This window comes from Falco cherrug, chromosome 19 (genome assembly GCF_023634085.1).
Source record: "Falco cherrug isolate bFalChe1 chromosome 19, bFalChe1.pri, whole genome shotgun sequence".
In the NCBI taxonomy this organism is placed as follows: Eukaryota; Metazoa; Chordata; class Aves; order Falconiformes; family Falconidae; genus Falco; species Falco cherrug.
In genome coordinates this window covers 6129725-6148906 of record NC_073715.1, presented here as the reverse complement: position 1 = coordinate 6148906, position 19182 = coordinate 6129725, and the positions used below count along the sequence as shown (strand labels likewise).

General features: G+C 56.7%; 2 protein-coding genes across 2 annotated transcripts; both read right to left on the bottom strand.

The window, feature by feature from the left end:
* Positions 1-2352: 2352 nt before the first annotated feature.
* LOC129734269 (collagen alpha-1(I) chain-like) lies at positions 2353-4504 on the bottom strand. The gene has a single exon (XM_055697028.1). It carries the CDS (start codon positions 3686-3688, stop codon positions 2384-2386), a length of 1305 nt encoding a protein of 434 aa, XP_055553003.1. The 5' UTR covers positions 3689-4504; the 3' UTR covers positions 2353-2383.
* A 1436-nt stretch (positions 4505-5940) lies between these two features.
* On the bottom strand, positions 5941-19024 carry SENP1 (SUMO specific peptidase 1). The gene is given in 17 exon segments (XM_055697027.1): positions 5941-6172; positions 6175-6187; positions 6788-6883; positions 7267-7351; positions 12690-12769; positions 13614-13817; positions 14276-14407; positions 14642-14794; positions 15087-15171; positions 15262-15300; positions 15399-15453; positions 15638-15885; positions 15963-16066; positions 16385-16544; positions 17584-17743; positions 17857-17929; positions 18552-19024. Coding segments are annotated over 17 exon segments (2028 nt in total). The 5' UTR covers positions 18846-19024; the 3' UTR covers positions 5941-6125.
* Positions 19025-19182: the final 158 nt, after the last annotated feature.

The window sequence follows — 19182 nt, the reverse complement described above, 5'->3', positions numbered from 1 at the left end:
ACGCAAAAAGCCCTATTTTTGTTAATGATGGATGTGGCCTCGATCCTCCGTTATTGGGGTGTAAATAAAAAGGGGGGGGTAGGGTTTTTTTGGGATATCACCAGCTGCCCCCCCCATCCACTGCTGGGGATGCTCTGCCACCGCCGTCCCCACTTGTCCCCATCCCTGTCCCCCAACACTGGGACCAAGCGCCCTAAAAATGCAGAATAAAGGCGAAACCCCAGATTTTGGGTGTTCGGGGTCCCCGCAGGCAGAGCCCAACGGCGGCGGTGGCCGGGGGTCAGGATCTGTCCCGGAGGGGCACGGCGGGTGTTTCGGGAGCTATAAATACCGGCCGCGCTGCCCGCCTGCGGTTAAATAAATGGCCAGAAATAGAAACCCCGATTCCGGCCCCGGGGGTCTCCCTCCCGTGCGCTGGATCCGGCCCCGGGGGTCCCACCCCCCTGGGGGCTGCCTCCCCCCAGTGCCCACCTGACCCCCCCAGCTCTCGGTTCGATGGGCCACGGGGGTGGGCTGGGGGGGCTGGCTGAGATACAGGGTCACCGACCACTGGGGAGGGGGATATATCCCCAGCCTCCTGGGAACCCCCGGCTGCTCGGAGCACCCCAAAGCCCACCCCTGCTGCAGCACCCCCCCCCTTTAGCCACCCCAGACCCCAAATTATCGACCCAAACCCCAAATTACCCATCCCAGACCCCAAATTATCCATCCCAAATATCAAATGATCCACCTCAAACCCCAAAGCATTCATCCCAGACCCCAAATTATCCATCCCAAATCCCAAATTATCCATCCCACACCCTGAATTACCCACCCCAGGGGGTGCCCCCAAAAGTCACCCCCAGACCCAGGCGGGGCTGAGCGCTGTTGGGGTACAGCTCCAGCTCTGGCATCAGGGACCCCCCCAAAGCCACTCCAGCTCCTAACTCCAAAGTGCAGGAGGGGGTTTCACCCCCTTTTTTCCGGCTGGAGCAAGGAGTGGGGGAGGGAATAGTGAGGGATTCAGCATCCTTTGATGTCAGGTTTCTCCCCCCCCCCCCCCCCCCAAAAAAAAAGGCCACCTATTTGGGGTGGCAAGGAGCCAGAGCCCCGAGTGCTCCCCGCGGTGTCCTGCAGCCGGCACAAAGCCACCCTCTGTGTCCCCGGCCGGAGGATGCCGGAAAATAAAAAAAAAAAAAATGGGGAAAGAAAAAAAAAATTAAATAAATCAGAAAAAAAAAATCCAACAAAAACCCCCTAAAAGCCACGTTTCTGACGGGGGCCGGCTCGAGGGTCCCGCGGCTTGAACGGAGACCGGGCTCGGGGTGGGATGGGGCTGGGGGGGCTGGGGGGTTTGTTGGGGTTTGGTTTTTTTTGGAAAAAGAGCGGAAAAATAGCAGCAGGGTCGTGCTGCCTAATGAGGCGGCAGGAGTGGAGGGATTAGCGGGGTGGGGGGGTTTGGGGGGACCCCTGGGCAGGGCCCCTCGTTAGAAGAAATTACGATCAGGAGTGTCGTGGAGTGTGCAGCCCCCCCGGGAACTGGCTGCTTTGGGGAGCAAGAACTGGCGGGGGGGGGGGGGGGGGGCGTCTGGGGGGACAGGGACAAGGAGAGGGGCTGTGTCCTTGTCCCTGGCCCCCCCCAGCTGGTGGCAGATGGGGGGCAAGAGGGGAAACTGAGTCAGGGCTCAGTCAGCCCGCAGTGGGGCTGGGGTCCTGTGGGCTGAGCGGGGGTCGCTGGCCGGGCCCAATCCTGCCCGGCTCTGAGCTGCGCAGGCCCCCGGCTGCAGCGGGGAGGGGGGGCATTTGGGGAGCCCACGCTGGGAGGGGAGCCCCAAAGCTCCCCCCAAAGCAGATCCAGCACCCCAGGAAATCAGAGATGGGGGGGCAACCGGGGTGTCAGGATTAACCCCTGGCCAGGTCCCTAAATGCCCAGAATCGCACCCAAAGCTGCGTCCCCCCCACATCGGCGCGGGGGACCCCAACAGCGCCCAGAGCTCGGATGGGAACCCCCTCCCCAGCCACCGTCGGGGCTCGGGGGCCAGCGACCCCCAGTGCACACCCCCCTGCTTTTGGGGTGCAGGGGCTGGAGCCCGGGGATGTGTGGGTCCCCCCCCCGCCCCGCCCCCCCCCCCCGGCACAAGGGCGCCTGTGTCCGCACACACCGTAAATCTGGGGCTCGGGGTCTCGCCTCATTATCCCGCGGCAGCGGCTGGACCGAGTTTACCCAACAATGCGGATGCCAATCGCAACACGCGGCCGCTGCAGCCACAAAGGGCAGTTTTGTCCCAAACGGCTTCTCCCCCCGCCCCCCCCCCCTTTTTTATTTTTTATTTATTTTTTTTATAGCAGCCCTGATGGAATTCAGCATGGAAGGGGTGGGAATGGACCGACGCTCGTCACCGTGTCACCTTCTGCGCCCAGGGGGATGCGCTTTGCCGGTGGGATTTGGGGTGAGGGGTTGCGGTGGGATGCCCGGGAGAGGGTCTCCTGGGGTGGGAAGACCCCCGGGATGCCCGGCACGCCGTGTCCACGCTTGGGCATCAAAACGCCCAGCGCTGCCTCCTCCCTGGTCCTTCAACCATCCATACGGACATTGAGCTACTGATGGTGGCGCCCAACCGGCCCCATGAGGGATCTCCTGGTGGTCCAAGAGCCCCCTGGTCTGGGTCCTGCCCTTGGCTGGAGGGTCCCGGAGCCAGCAGACCCCAGAGCTGCCGCCGGAGCCGCGCGCTTCACCCATGGGCCAACGCGGTGCCAACACACCAGGAGGGAGAGCAGCTCCACCAGGGCTCTGGTGGCCAGAGCTCCACCAGCAGTGGGAGATGCTGGGAGGAAGCCTGCACCTTCCACGGAGAGAAGCCCCTCTGCCCGGGAAGCCCCAGCAGAGGTGGCCCAGTGGTCCAGGAGAAGGTCCCGGCCCATCCTCGACCCACACCGATGGACAGTCACCCATTGCCCACCAAACCCAGTTCTCCACTGAGGCGTCACATCGGGATGACCTGAGGCCCCCCGGCCCCGGCTCGCTCCCTCTTGGATCCCACCCGCTCCAGGTCAGCGTCGGAACCTGCTGTGGGAACTGGGGGGCTGCTGGGGGGTCCCACCAAGCCCGGCCACACCGGGGAGCCGGGAAAAAGGGACAACCGTGAATTTTCAGCAGACAGAGCTCGTTTTCCTCCTCCTGGGAGCGTGGAGGGATGCCTGGAGCGGGGGGAGGATGGAGAGGGGTCCCCGGGGCAGGAAGCACTGCGCCGCTGCGGGGGGACGGAAACAAACCCGATTCTTTCCGGCAACGACCCGTGTGGGGTTTCAGCCAGCGCCTCTGCGAGGGCACGTCATGCTCCGGTGTGGATGATGGAGCATCGCTCCCAAAGAGCTGGGAGAAGCACCAGCTCCCCATCCCACGGTGCTGCCCCTCGCGCCCACCCCAGCACCCGCAGGATTCTGCCCGAAGGCCCCTGCAGCCCCCCGCCTCGGGGGGGCCCGGGGGGATGCAAATCGCGCCATAAGGGCTTCTGGACGCATCCAAGCTATAAAAGCTCGTTAGCACATGGAGCAGGGGAGGCAATTCCCGACTTCCAGGCACAGCTTTGGGAGCAGATGAATGGAGCATTGAGCCCCGGGGTGGGAGACGGCAACGCGGGTGTTTACAGAAGCCGCGTGTGTGTTTGTCAGGAATGTCAGAGACGCCAATAACCGGCTCTTTGGACATATCGGGCAGAAATCTCACTCATGTCTAGGAATAAGGATACAGGAAGGAGGAAAAAGTCAATATGACCTGAAAATCCCCAGACTGGGCTGGCCGGGCAATATGATTTATTCTATTAATAAGCCAGAAAGAAGGGCAGGAATAAATGCTGAATGCATTTTTGGTGGCCGCAGAGGGCCAGGAGCCGCGAGCCTCCTCGGTGCCGGCACAGGCACGGCACAAGCCGCCTTTGACGAGGCCATTTTCTCCCCGGCCTTTTTGGGAGGTGGGAGCCAAGGAAAACAAGGCACTTGTTGATTTTGTTCCCGGGACATTGTAAGGGGCTCTTTCAGCCCAGGGCTACTGTTCGGAGCGGGGTGGCAGGGGCTGGAAGCGCCTTCCCCGGGGTGGGAAGGGCCGAAGCTCTAAAGCAGGTCACTGGGACAGGATCCCTGTCCCCAGCTCACCACCTCCGGCTCCAGAAAGCAGGAAAACCAAAGGCGATAACACCCAGCACGCAACTGCAAAGACCTTTTAACTCCAGCTCGCAGCACCTCCGGCTCCTTCCTCCATTAAACCAGGCTAAACCACCCCGGCACTGCGAGCCCCGCGCCTGCCGAGAGCGATTTAATTTACCCAGAAGGTGAATTAGCAAAAGCAGCATCCCCCGAGCCAGGGCTGCTCGCTACCGGCAACGCTCCGGCTCCTGGAGCAGGGATCCAGCTCACGGCTCATGCTTATTAATCACAACACATGCACAAAAAGAGAAAAGATAACGTTACTTTTTTTTTTTTTCTCCTCGGATCTTTACTTGCAGTAAAAGATAGAAAAAGGTAGTAAATGAACTTGGTATAAAACACACGGAGGGGAGAGGGAAGGGTACAAACCAGCCTACAAAGAACACGACCTGGTGGGAGCAAGGGGTGGGAAGGAGCAATTTTGTACAAAACTACTGCTTACAGGTAGAGAAAAACGTATAAAATATCCCTCCCTATCTGGAGACAAAAATACAAAAGTGGACATTATTTAATTCTTTACTTATACTTAAAAAGGTTATTATATACAGGAGAGAAAAGAAGCAAGTCCGGCGGCTCGGGAAGCTTGTCAGACACTCCCCGCTTCCTCCCACATCGCACTTGAGAATAAATTAAGACAGCTGGAAGCGTCACCGCAGCCCCAGCCCGATGCCAGGGGCCCAGAGGAGCGAGGCGCGTGGCGTGAGGCAGGAGAAGCATCGGGGCATCCCCCAGAATCCCAGTTTTGGAAAGAATTAAATGCTTCGGCGTATTTCCCTTCTTCCCTGCCTCCGTCCCCCAGGCCCCCCGGAGCCGCACACCGGAGGCACCTTTGGAAGCGCTTCCCAACTTGCCGGTGGTGCAACCTCTGACCTGGCACCAGCCCTCGCCCCAACATGTGCAAAATATCAGGGAGGAGAGAGGAGCGATCCACCCCGCTCGGCTGGGGCCCTCGGCACGAGGACAGCGGTGGCGAGAAGCTGCGGCCCCAGCCCCTGCGAAGAGGCAAAGCCAGGGCAAGAAAAAAAAAAAAAACCACCAACAAAACCCCCCCCCCAAAACCCAACCAAACCCCCTGCGCACACGCAGGCTTTGTTCTTTGTCACCCCGGGAAAACACCTGGAACTACCTACACGCAGCCCGACCCCGCAGAGCCCCGGTGCTGCCCGGTTCCGTACCTGGATTTCCATGAACAGTCGATGCCAAAGAACTGGGAGACCAATCCCGCCGGAAGAAAAGCGACGTTTAACCAACAAGTTCCTTTTGGAGGTCCCCCAGCCCTCGTCCACCACCCTGGGTGGTGCCCCACCTGCCCGCAGCCCCCCGCCCAGCCCCCCAAGCCCACGGCCAGGCCGCTCCAAGAACTCAGGGTGCCACGTTACGGCCTTAGATAGGCGCTAAGGGGCAGGGTGGGTGATGGGCGACAAAATACTGGCTTTGAGGACAGAGGGGAGCTGACACAGGAGCAGAGGACACACCAAACCCTCCCTCCATCCACCCTCAACAGGCTTTGTTTTCCCCACGCGACGCAGCGCTCTCCCAGAGCCACGCAAGTACCTTCGCTGCCCCCGAAATCCAGCCTCCCCCTCCACAGTCACACCGTCAGCTCAGCAAAGCTGGCAGCCAGGGCCGTGAAAAAGCAGAAAAATAAAATTCCTCGGATGTTCGAAGCTGCCCCCTCAAATCTCAGCACCTGAAATTGCTTGTAAAAAATAGGTCTTGAAATACAAAAAAAAAAAAAAAAAAAAAAAATAAAGCGAGTGTGCTTCTGAACATTTCTATTGCGCATTGGTCCGTGAATGGTGGTTTATCAAAAATATGGTACAGAGTTCATTCGCTGTGTCTCTGAGCGAGGCCCGCGCCTGCCGCGGCTCAGGGTGCTGAGCAGGGCGAACCGGGGCACTTTGATACAACCTCACCGGGAAGCGGCTCGTGGCACAGCACCATCAGAGCAGCTTGCGATGCAGGATTTCCCAGGCCATTCGCTTTCGGAGTAGGGCATGTGTTGCTTTGGTGGGGGAGAGAGAGAGAGAAAGAAAAGAAAAAGTACATCAGCGTGTCTTCCCGGAGCGTTTGTCGAGGCAGCCGCGCTGGCGGGTGCAGTTTTGCAGGTGGTGCCTTTCCTGGGGGAAAAATTGCTTTCCAATGGTCGGGAAGAGACAGCGGATGAGGTCTGGGGTAATAACGTAACTCTGATCATGTTATCTAGTAATTAGAATTAAAATATTCATGCATGGGCTACTCCACAGAGGCTGAAACATTAAGGAACACCGAAATTCCCTGGGATTCAGGCTCCAGCACCACCACGAGGGGGTCTTGTTGGGGGGTTGTGAGCTTTCCCCCAGCTGCACCGGTGACGCACCCCAGGGATTCGAGCTCCAACAGGAGACCTGCAGATGGCTCAGAGGGGACAATTTTGCCCGGTGTAACAAACCACCGCAGTGCCTTGCGTCAAGCTCTGCTCCAGGGAGCGGCAGCACCATCCCCGTGCGGGGCTGGGGTCATTTGAAACCGCAGAGAAGGAAGCGAAGGGCATTTGGAAAAAACCAGAGTACAAACAAACAAGCGCCACGTGCCCATCGCTCCCCGGGCACGAGGGTGGGTTTACCTGGGTGAAGTTGATGGGTTTGTCTTTGGTAATGCAGTCGGCGTATTTGCAGGCAAACATCCCGCAGTCGCTGCCGTTCATCTGCTGCGGGATCTCCTGAAAAAGACGGACATGAAACCAAACGTCATTTCTAGGCGAACCGGTCCCTGTTTTCCGCCTCTGAGGATAAAGAGCTCCGAGTGGAGGATCCCTTTGGAACGAGCCCTAACGAGGGAGGTCTGCACGGAGGGACAAACGCCAGCGCGAGGAAACGAGGGGGAAATGAAGAGGAGGTGGGCAGCAGGAATCGAGGTGGCACTGGGGCACCCCCGGCTCGGGGCCCGAGGGGACTCTGCAGTAGAGCAGCCTGCCATGAAGATCTGGGATTTGTTCACTGCATCCATCGGGAAAACCGGCCCGGAAAGGTACCAGCAGGGCCACGAACAAAAGCAAGGGCTGAGAGAGACCCCACCTCCAAACCTCGGGCTGCCCAAACCTACCTGACTCTTCTTACTCAGCAACGACCAACCATTAGTGTCGCACTCTTTCCTCTTCTTGTCAAGCCTCTCCTGTATTAAGTATTGCCTGCAGGAATAAGCGAACAAAGAGAGCTTACTTAGAGGAGCAGGGGAAACCAGCCAGTACACATATGTCAGTTTACCTAGGATGTCCTCTACCATGTTTGCAGAATTAATGCAAAATGGAAGTCCACTATTTTCGTCTCGGTACTGGCCATTTTAAAAAGGGCTCTATAGACCCAGGGTTTGAGGCAGTCAAACGAAGGACCAAGCAGAACTTCAAAACCCATCCAAAAAAAGTACCTGCCAAGCAGAGAGTCAAAACCACAAATAAACCCGCGAGAACAAACCTAATTCATCAGAGTGACTCACGGCAGAGGGAAGCGCGGCAGCCACGGGGCTGCCCCAACGGGCTCCCGCAAGCCGAGCGTTATCCGGAGGGGACACGGCGAGCGGGGCTCCGGCGGCGCCGTGAACTGCTGCCTCGCGGCCCCAAGGCCGTAACATCGCACAAAGGTAGATGGGAGCAAATTTGTCACCACCAGAACAGCGTCCCAGCAGCTCTGGAACGCTCGCCCTGTGCGTAAAGTGTCAAAAACCCAGCACGGAGCTCCTCTCCAGGCTGGTGGTGGGCTCAGCTCAGATGTTCTCCTGGAGCCCTTCTCCCAGATTCCCCTTTCCACTGCTGACTCGATTTCTTTGTGCCAGAGCAGAAGACGGATGGCAAGTGCTTTCAAGGAGGGGGAAAGTAGGGAGGTGGCTCTGATTTCCTCAAAGAGGGTCCAAGCCTTGGGGATGGAGGGGAGGCAGCCCTGGGAAAAAGCCACACCAAGATGCTTTTATGGGGATCGAGTCAAGCTGGGAGCACAAGTGGGAGAAGCAGCCTGTCATGGGGGGGTATCAAATCCCTTCCACGAGCCTTCAGCAGAGGGAGAAGGGCTGCAGAGCCAGTCCCATTCCAGTTCCCAGAACTGGAGACCAAGGAACGCTCAGGGGTGCTGGGCCACCTCCTCTGCCTGGAGAGGCTTCCACCAGGTTTGGCCCAAGATTTCATCCCAGAAGAACAGAAAATCAGAAGGTTTTCCCCTGCCTCCTTGAAAAAAGTTTAGAAACTCTACCAAGGCCATGCCCAAGCAACTGCCATGCTTCTTCCTTTGCGGATACGAACACTCTGAACTATTCCCCCTTCGCTGGGAAGTGCGGAAAGGGAAGCTCAGAAAGGACACGGACACAAAGGTGGCCTAGAGGGAGCCCGAGGAGACGAGGTGATGGGCCAGAGACGTTCTTAATGGCCCTCAAGGAGCTCCTCTCTGCTGGCTGCTGGTGCCATTAACTGACATTCAGCTTTGCAGACACCTTCTGCTCATCTTGGTTACCAAAAAGACCACGAAGATCCAGAGAAACCATCTCCTGCACATTTGGCACTTTCTCAAAACAGCCCAAGGAGCCTTCTCGCTGTCACGGCTGCGATCAGAAAGTTTGGAAAAGAAAAGCCAGGGATGAGATGCTGCTGGCTCGGACGGAGGGGTCAGGAGAGCAGCTGGCGCAGAGAGGGAGGCGGGTTTGGCCGCCAACGCGGGGAGATGTGCCATCTTTCAGAAACCTGATCCACAAAGCCTTGGCCAAATCACATCTCCTGTCAGCAAATGCCAGAAGGCGATGGGAGAAGGGGGCGATGCGACCCGCAGACGAGCCCGAAAGATGTAGGGTCAAACTTAACGCCTTGGTGCCGTCAGGAGAATTTTCTCTATCCTAACTCCAAAGAGCTACTCAAAGCAAAACTCTCCTGTGTGGAAGAGTCGCTGAAACACCCAGGAGCCACTGAACGAAGAACTCAAAGTGGCGGCAGCAGGACCCAGCAGCCTCTGACCACGAAGCCAGCCCCTTCCTAGCGAGTGTGTCTCTAGAAAAACAGCCAGAAATGGGTTTTGCTGGATGTCACAGTGTCAAGGAGGGGAGTCTCCCTCCTGGCAGCCCCCTGACACCGGACCAGGCCCAGAGAAGCGCTTCCCATCAGCGGGACACGCAGCGCCCGGCCAGTTCCCCAGCGCAGGCTCTGCCGGCTGCCAGCAGCTGCTCTAACTGCTCCCAGGGAGCTGCGCGGCCGCAGTTTGGACACAAGATCAACAGGGGGTAAACCCTGGGGTGGGGTGGGGAACCCAGCCCTTCACTGAGCACGAGAAGCCTCTGTATCTCATCACCAAAAATCAAACCTAACGGATGGAGAAGAAACTCCTTGTAACGAGCTCGGGGTGAGGTGAGCCGAGCCTGCGGCACAGCGGCTGGGAGACGGGAGCAGACTCTCCGCACCACAATACCACCACACTGAAACGTTAATTAATAACGGCTATCATTTCGATCACAATTAAAAAAAAATATCTTAGCAATTACCGCCTGCTACAGAACCCACTGGAATCCTCAGCTAAAAAAAGAGCAGCAGCACAGGGCCCGCTGCTGTGCACATTCGGAGACGGGGAGCGAAGCCATGCGGATAAGCAGAAGGGCTCGGAGCCTCCACGTGGAGCGGCTGCGAGCGTACGGAGCGGGGGCGACAGGCTCCGAGTGCCAGACGGGGAAGAAAGCAGCGAAGTTTCAACGGTGCCGGAATTTCGGTGAATAAAACCATCAGGTGGCTTCAGCACAGGGAGTTTTATCCGCGACTACCATGAGCCACGGCTACTGTGCCGTGAAATTTTGAGTTGACTTCTACAAGGGTGAGGAAATAACACGCACAGCTGACGTTAACCATGACCATCACCTGTGTGGCTCCCTAAAAGCCGCCTCCAGCAACCTAGCCGGCGCAGGGAGATCAGTGACCACCAGACACACTGCAAAGAACACAGCACCGCTGCCGCCTAGGAAACAGCCTGAGCCACCTCTCAGGAGGGGACTGGAAGAACATGCTCAGGACCTCAAGGAGAAACAGCCCGACACAGGATTTTTAAGCAGAATTACACGCCAAATCAAAACCCAACATGCCTGAGGTGCCCTGTCAAACACCGCTGGCTTTTAATCTCATTTTCCTAAATCTGAAAATGGATTTTTTTGCCCTCTACAGCGCTTACAGACACACACAGACCTGATCAGGTGCCTCAGGGAATTGTTGAAATCAACTCCGCAGCACACTGCTAAATGTCTAAGAGCCCTGCAGTAAAGGGCACGTAAAGGCAAGCATTTCAGGCGCTGCTGCGAGCAGGAGATAAGGAGATTTCACAGGCATGACTCGCTTTGTGCGCTCTATCCCCTAAGCTTTCCTCCAGCCTGGGTACACTGGAATGAAGTTTTTAACTCATTTTAACAGGTCGGGTTACGTCCGCTCCAGAACACAGACCCTCCCAGCAGAGCTGAGATACCGAGCACCGTGTTTCCCAAGGAGAAACCCCCCAAAACCAGAGGCAGCTTACTAAAAACCCTCGCCAGGTCTCACACCCAAGTTGTGTGAAAGCTCCGATGCTGCGACAAAGCACGGCAGCCACCAAACCACCAGCGCCTGCGGTCCCTGCTCACTCCTAGCCCGGCCAGCGGCCCTTGCATTCAATCAGTTACTTTCCCTGTGCCTCAGTTTCCCTCCTCTGTAAGGTCTGACTGATGGTACAACACTCACCACCTTTAGGAAGCTCTAAAGATTGAAAGCATGAAAGGGTCACTAACCATGAATAGGACCTCCGTCCCTTCTTCCCGGTGTGATCCTCCCACTGCATTCAACCAATAAAAGCCTCCTAAAAGGAAACAGAGGGAAAACAATTATGTCCAGGGCAACAGCGACCTGAAATCCTGGCTCTCTACCACTCACCCTGTGGGGCTGAAACACTTTGCATCCTCTGGTACTCTCTACCACCACTCTGAGGACCTGCTTCCTCGCCCCAGACCCTTAAATGAACCACGAGCAGGACTCCTGGGTCCCCCCCTCACCTCCCAGGTGTTTCATGTCACCAGATGTCTGTGTCTTTCTTCCTCGGAATCAAAGAAATTTCAGGCTGAAAGGAATTGTTTCACCCAGACCACCTCTGCCCCAAGGCAGGCCAGCTCTCCTCGCACCCTTCTTGAACACAGAGGCAGAAGCCACACAGCAAACTGAAGAGACGCTCCCCTGAGCCATTTCCAAAGATTTTATACTTTTCCTTTTCCTCCCTTTCCACCAACAGCATGGAACAGCGTGGAAAAGGGAAACAGCTATTTTTACAGTTATTTAAAAGGGACCCGACGCACGCAGACTGCAAAGCACCTGAACAGGAAAACAAAGGTGCTAAACGGACTGGAAATGGCATTTGTCTGCTGTCTGTCTTTATCATTATTCACATTCCTTGACTGAATGAGTGACGCCTCTGCTGACACACTCAACCTCATGCCAGAAGACGCAGGATCAGATTCCCAAGTCAGCGTCGGAGCGAAGCTGAGATGAGAAACAGAACCGACAGCTGACCCAGGGTCAGCACCAGAGCGACAGAGGAGCTGGCGACTGCGTTTCATAAATCACTCTGCAACCTGATTTGTATCAAGCCTGACGGCCCTACGTGACTAGGGACCTTCGAGAAGAGGGGGTTTTTCCACCCTTGCCCAGAGAGTAGCTCCTTTTTAATTGCATTCCATTCAGAAGCAGCTTCTGAATATGGGAGAACAGTTCTGGATTTGATGTGCAAGCACCCCTCTTCTAAAAGAGCTTGGAGGGTGGGCAGCCAGCTCCGCTCCCCCCTGGAGCATCGCTCCAGATGGGAAAACCAAGACCCGCCGTGCGGCCTGAAGCCAGGCAGAGCACCCCTCACCGGCTCTGGTTTGGGGGCACGGCCTGTAGCGCCCCACTGGAACTCAGCCCCCCAGAGACCCACGCAAACCTTTGTCCGCGGGCTGATGCGAGACACCCCGGCTGCCTACAGCTAGCACGGCACGCTCCAGAAGCCCCCTCCCAGGGCAGAGGGCCCAGCTACCGAGCTGGTCTTTGCCACAGGCACGAAAAGCTCCCACCTGGAGGACGGGGCCAGGAGGTGCCATTTCTTCAAGCAGCTGCAGGACGAGGGAAGGACCCCTACCCCTCAGCGCCCAGGAAGCTGGTTCCCTCTCAAGATGATGCCCCAGATGGCTCTGAGACTGGCGGAGCCTGATGTCCTTAACGGAACAGGTCTGAAACCTGCCTGTACCCACAAAGGTTCCACCAGCCTCACTGGCAGATCTGCTGGGAACTGGTGAAGACAGGGCATCGGCACAGGACCCTCACAGACCAGCTCTGGAACCGTGGACCGCGTCAGCAACGCGTGGTGAAACACGAAGTGGGGAAACCGGGATGTTCCTCTGAATCTTCCCTTCGGGACCCAGACAGGGACTGTCCCCACCGAGGGCTGTCGCTTCCAGAGCGAGGTAAGAAGCTGTCTGATTTTTAAACGGGCACAACTCAAGGAAGTGTTACTCACAACAGTGTCCTGCAGGCTTCGCTGTTTATCCCACCCATGGAGTCATAATAGGTGATGGTTTTTTTCCTGAAGTCTACAACCTACACAAAGAGAGATGCGTTAACAGCGCACAGCACAAGGAGCGCGTCTCTCTGCCAGGACACACGCTCTGCTGGCAGAAGTTTAGACCATTTCAAAGCAGAGGACCTCAGAGTACTCCTAACGTCCTCCGCACAGCCCTCCCCCCCCCCCCCGCTGCAGTGTTATTTAACCACTTGAATCTCTAAATCAGGCTCTCCTCAGAGCGCCCCGGTAAAACACAAGACGCTCTGTTATCCTCATTGTTAAAGCTGCAGAGAGATAGGTTTACAGAGGCTTTGCTCCACCTGACGCGTGCGTGACTAAGCAGCCCAAGACACAACCCCCCCAGGTGTTTTTCCGGGGCCCCACACCCCCTTTCCACGCCACCACCCACCCGTGTGAGCTCTGCCTTGCCCGGCAGCGGAACAACCCTCCGAGGAGGTCTCGGCCGAGGAGGCTGACGCAGGGTGGGTTAAAAGCCACGACGTCACTACGCAGGTGCCCACAGCCAAGAGAAGGGACGGAACAAATCGGGGGCAGCAGGCAGAGAAAGCTGCGTGGTATCTGCCATCTGAATCTCTCTAAAACGATCCCGTAGCAACGTCTCCGAAGGCGAGACGGTGGGAACGGGGACACGAGATCTTTCCCCACAGAATACGCTAGCCTGACGTGACCTTCCCCACCGCCTCGTTTTTTCTGTAAAGTCTAGAAACACCCAAAAGGCTGCAGCTCAGACTTGGATTTTAAGCACAAACACGAATTTCCCTGCCACACACCAACAGCTGACAACGGCACGGCTCGAGCGCCGTGACATTTCAGCCGCAGGTGGATTTACACACAATTGTGAATAACTAAAGCACTCACGGCCAGGCACCAGTGCACCCCCAGGTGAATCGGCACCAAGAGCAGATCCACAGAGAAGATATCCACTTTCTTCGTCCACCGCTTCACAGCTTGGTAACCCGCCATTTTTAGTTTGGTAAAGAAGAAAGTATTGAACGCGTGAACTGCCGGCAAACCCTTCTCTTTGCTCCGTTCCATCAGCAAATTCATGTAGAAGTTAATTATCTGGGGAAGAAAAAAGCATCCAAGACATGTTCAGTGTTGACACTTCCGCATAAGGTGCTCTGCCCCTGTGCAAAGTTTGGTAAGGAACTGGTTTTGCCTTTGCCTGTCCCACTGAAAACCTGCCCCCGGGGGGATCTACAACAGCTCAGCTGCCTTAAAACTGTCAAAAATCCAGATTCTGGAATGCAGTCTTCTATATTTAAAAATTACTCTTCCTTCTTTTTGCCCTGATCGTGTCTGTGGTCAGTCCCACTCCTCCCAATATCACCAGTTCTTCAAGCGCCTGGTCTACGCAGGGGTTTCTCCACAGATCAACCGCTCCAGACGTGAACCACTGCCCACACCTACCAGCCCCTTTCTGACCCCTTTCACGGAGAAGGCAGACACGTCTGCTCACTTCAACCTACTTTAAACTGCCAAAGAAAAAAAGTCTTAACAGCCCAGGGCAGACCGCTCACCTCATCGTTGAGCCAGTTCAGGTTATTGAGGGTCTGAATGTCTTTCCGAGTGATTGTTAACCGAAAAGCTTCACTGAGCACCTCATCCTGGTTCCCACCGCGGAATACGTTCTTTATTTCCTTTTCCATTTCCTACAGGGAGGACACAGACAGCACTGGGAGAGTTCCTGCTATTCCCATCACAAAGGCAGGATTCAAAGCCAGGTTTGTTCTTTGCGCCTCAGAGAATAAACTTGCTACAAGATGTACGTGGCAAAAGGGAACAGCTACCTGTTTCTGTGCAGATCTCAGGAAGTCACAGCTGTATTTAGAACCTCTACGCACAAAACCCGCCTGCCTGTGTACACCAGATCCAAGCAGGCTCACCTCGGTGATTTCAGGGAACTCCTCTTCACTGTCAGCTGACTTAGCATCCTCTTTCTCCTCTGGGACCACCGTGACAGGGATTTCCTTCTCAAGGGGTACTCGAAGGTTTAAATCCACCAGATCCTGCACCGAGTGTTCCTGTTCCTGCAAGCGCTGAAGGAAAGACCTTTACATTAGGTGGTGCCCAGAGGAGTCGCCTCTCCAGGGCTTGTGATGGAGCTACGCTGGGGCCGGGCGTTCCAGGAGACACAGGGACACAGAGGGCGAGCGTTTACCCTGGCCACGACGCCACCGGGAGCCCTGGCCTAGGAAGGGGAAGCAACAAAGACCCCAGACCCCGATGGAGGCGGGTTTTGTCATTTTTCCATTTCCAGTTTGCTTTCTGTTCTGCAGTTTAACATTTGGACTTGCAAAGGCTGCCCTTGCAGTGACTGCCCTCCGTTACCTGGCTTTGCAGCTGCAAGGCCAGCGCTTTCTGCTCTTCAATTTGCCGCCACCTGTCCCGAGCTCGTGAATCGTAGACACTGGTCCTGAAAAGCAGTTTACGTGAACAAATCAGGGTTTTGTTTCTAGATGTGAACACTCACGACAGGAAAACAGAGCAGAAAACTTGTACTTACAGTTCTTTGATCCATAGTTCTGCCTGGAAGAACGGGAGGCTAGAAAGGGGGAGAAAGGACATGTGTAAGCGTTGTCTTTCATGCAGAAACTAATTGCCTGAAAAGTGATTTGTAATTATTATTTTACACCCTCTTACCTTGGTGCTGGGGTTCTGGAATCCTTTACCTTGAGCAAAATGACAGAGTCCAACCCTAAAGAGAGTAAAGTTTACAGAATTGTTACCATCACAGTTACTGCCCGCTTCCCCAGCTGCTGCAGGAGTCCACATACAGAGCAGGAGGGGAAAAGTGGGTTTGCCACGTACATTTAAGTCAATTTTCAGATTTTGGGGTCTCATTTCAGGTTTGTTTTTTGTTTGGTCAGGGTTGTTTTTACCTTCGGACTGCGTGTTAGATGCTGGTAGATTTTCTTGCTGATGCTGGGCTGTGGAGTTACTGGACTCAAAGACATGGGAGGGATAAGTGGGGGCGGAGTAGAGCGGTGGTTTGTGTGACGGCTGCTCCTGTGCTCCGAGGACGCTGGATGCTGAACTAGCTGGTGCGATGCTGTGAGTTTCAAACAACTTTGAGTTCTTGCTGGGAGTTTCTTTCACTACAGTTTTGCTGGAATTTGAACACCTGGACCTAGGGACAACGGAAAATAAGCTCCCAGCAGAGATGCGTGGTGCTGTCGGCTGGGGAAGAGCATTTTACATACTCACAGGTGGAAGGGGAATAAGGAAGAGGGCTTCGACGTAGAAAATTGTTTTCCCGTGACCATCTGAAGCAACTGCCTGTAGATCTCTCGCTCTTCCTCCCGAACAGTCTGCAGGAAAACCACCAGATACGTCTAGCCAACGTGATTTCAGCAAAGACACCGCGAACTGTGAGCAGATACACGTGCAGTAGAGGTTTTACGGGTGCCAGCATGCCCAAGGGTCTCAAAGAGTTCAACCACCAGCCTCGACCAGACCAAGCGCTGTGGAAGTCTGAACGTGGGCAGAGCTGAAGCCAGCTCCTGCCTGGCAGGAGCAACTCCAGCACAAGCCAGTCTGTTAGAGCTGCCTCAGGCATGTCCTAGTGCCCAACAGAGATCTCCTCAGACAAATACACCCACTAAACGGTCTCCCAGCCTTTTCTTTACCTCTTCTGCCGTGCTGATGAACCGCCGGGGTGTTTTCTTGGGGCTATGCAGGCTGCGGCGACACGGACCGCTCCAGGAAGGACTCTGAGCAGGTTTGATCGGAAAAGCTGATGCATGGCAATGGTGGTTTGATTTTCCTACAAAACTGTTGGATGTCCCACTGCAAGGAGAGGAAAAACCCCCCACGCTTACTCGATTCCACGCTTGTTTTAGTCCGTAACTGCATTCTCCACCATCCCCAAACCCAGCCAAGAAGGAGCTATCTGGTTCTGAGCAGAAATTAGTATTTTATTTGTGTTTTAGGAAGCACCTCAAAGCTGAATCCTGGCTCTCCATCAGCTTGATCTGAAGCCGCTCCCCAGCCCTGTGTGGCCAGACGGACTCCACGAGGTGGCACTGCGAGGCCGAGGAGCCACCGCCGGGGATCCCGACCTTCCCGCTGGATCCATCAGATCCCGCTTCCATCCACACACCACAAAATGGCTGAACCTCGGCTTCAGGCCCCACTCGGGCTCACCCTGCTTCCCCCACTCCCACCCAACAGAGCCGGGGAAAAAACACACGGGTCAATCCAGCGTTTTCCCTCTTGAAATTAATTTTCCCTATTTAGGATCGCTCGTTTAGGCTGGAAAAGACCTTTAAGATCATCACGTCCAACTGTAAACCGAATGCTGCCCGCTCCACCTGTAAACCGTGTCCCCAAGCGCCTGGTTTGCAGACAAGTGTTGGCCACTGTGGGGATTTCCAGGAGCAACAAAGACTTGACCTGGTCTGCAAAGGTCTGACACAACACAGGTTTATACCGGCTGCAAAACCCGCTCCTGCACCCAGCACCAGGCACACTAACTGGCACATTTCCATCACAAAACGACGATGCACTGTTTCCTCCCCAGTCCCCCAGTGGTGTAACAATGTTCCCGTACACTCAGAACTGGCCCCTTGCATCACTAGCTTTGGTAAAAGACGGGCTCCTCCACGCTGGGCACTGCTTCTGCTCCCAAACCCAGCGCTCACAGCCTTTATCTTTGCCACAGGGAGGTTATAAACACCGAAAGGACCCAGCAACCTCGACAAACGCAACTATTTCCACCCTGAACTCGCTCTGTATTGACACCAGCGGTTTGTGTGGGTAAAATCTCTGGCAGCTTCAGGCGGAGGGCTCCGCAGGGAGGGTTCAACACAGAGGGGGCCGTACGCACCTGGCGTTCTTGCGAGCTTCAAGGTAAGAGCCTCGGCTCACCCTCGGCTTCTGCGGTACGGAGCCCAGAGGGGGAACCAAGCCCCTCCACTGCCCATTGGCGCTGGAGCCAAAGGCTCGAGGCTCCCCCGCCACCCGGTAGCTCTCAGGGCAGGGGACTTCTGCAGGGGAGAAACGCAGCAGCAGTCAGCAAAGAGCCATATCTTCCTCCCCACGCTGCCTGGGGGAGGGAATAGCCAAAAACCTGACACTCGAGCAAAAAACGATGCCTTACCTGGGCTGTAATTAAGAGCGCAGGATGCGTTTCCAGCGGGGCAAGTGAAACCACCGATCTTGTTGGTTAAAAACTGTGTAAGAAGATGGCAGCTTTTTATGAGAGGAAAGCACAGCTCAATCTTAAACCCCAGGTGCAACAAAAACTATGCAGGTATGTGAAAAGTTACACTCCACCCCACTCATACTGTTATAAGTTAGCAATTACTGCAGCAGACTGGTAGAATAACACACCAGTGCTGGTGTGACAACACAGCTAAAGCATCACTTCCCCCCCATTCCCTCCTAAAATCTGCTCTGCCGGGCACAATGGCGGTTTTATTAAGGAGAGGAAAAACAAACACCGATTTCATCTTGTTACAGGGCAAAAATCATCAGCTTCGCAGGTCTGCCAGCATGAGCCGCAGCTGCAGCGTCGAGACAGGCGCACGCTCCACACGCCACCTCGGTTTTACGCGCTCGCGGGTAACGCACAGTGCTCGCGGGGCTGCTGCAGCGCCATGTGCCGGGCATTACCGCGACGGGGCTGCCAGATCCGCCGGGCAGGTGGCAAAGGCGAGGCCTGGGGGGCGCCTCCGACACGTGGAGACCCCCCACGGGGACCCGGAGAAGCCACCAGCCCCGGACACACTGTGGACGGCGAATAGGGGAGGTCACGCAGCCCCGCCGGGCCGCGGCCGAGGAGCGGCCCCGCACCTTGCTGTCCGGCTGGGAGAGAGGCTCCCGCAGGCCGGCCCGCGGGGGCAGCGCGAAGGCCTTGAAGGCGGAGCCGTGGCTGCCCCGCGCCGCGTCCCGGGCCTCCATCCTCATGTGCGCCGCGGCCGCATCGGAGGGAGCGCGTCCCCGAGAGCCGCCCCGCAGGCGGCGGAGAAGCGGCGGGCGGGCCCGGCTCGGGGAGCGGCGGGCGGCTCCGGTTTTCCGTCTGAAAACGAAGACAAGGAGAAGAGCGTCAGGGAAGTGCGCGGCCCGGCCGGTCGGCGCCCGCGGCATGATGGCGGCGGCCCCGGGGCTCCGCCGGGCGGAGGGAGCTGCCCGTGGGCCCGCCCGAGGTGCCCGCCCGAGGTGCCCGCCCGAGGTACCCGCCGGGCAGCCCCGCCGCTGCGCGCCCGGCCCGGGGCCCACTCGCCGCCCGGGATGAATCCAGCCGCCGCCGCCACCCCCCACCCGGCCCGGCCGCCCTACCGGAAGCGGAAACGTCCCGAGGGCGCGCGCGCTTTTCCCGGGCTCGGTGGCGGCTGCCGGCAACGAGGCGGACGGAAGCGGAAGTAGGCGCCAGGCGCAGCGGCGCCGGAAGTGACGCCAGGGAGAGAGGGGCACGGAGGGGGTG

Bases quoted from the DNA above. Each gene is read 5' to 3' on its own strand.
- LOC129734269 (XM_055697028.1), bottom strand. From the start codon at position 3,688: ATGTCCAAAGAGCCGGTTATTGGCGTCTCTGACATTCCTGACAAACAC.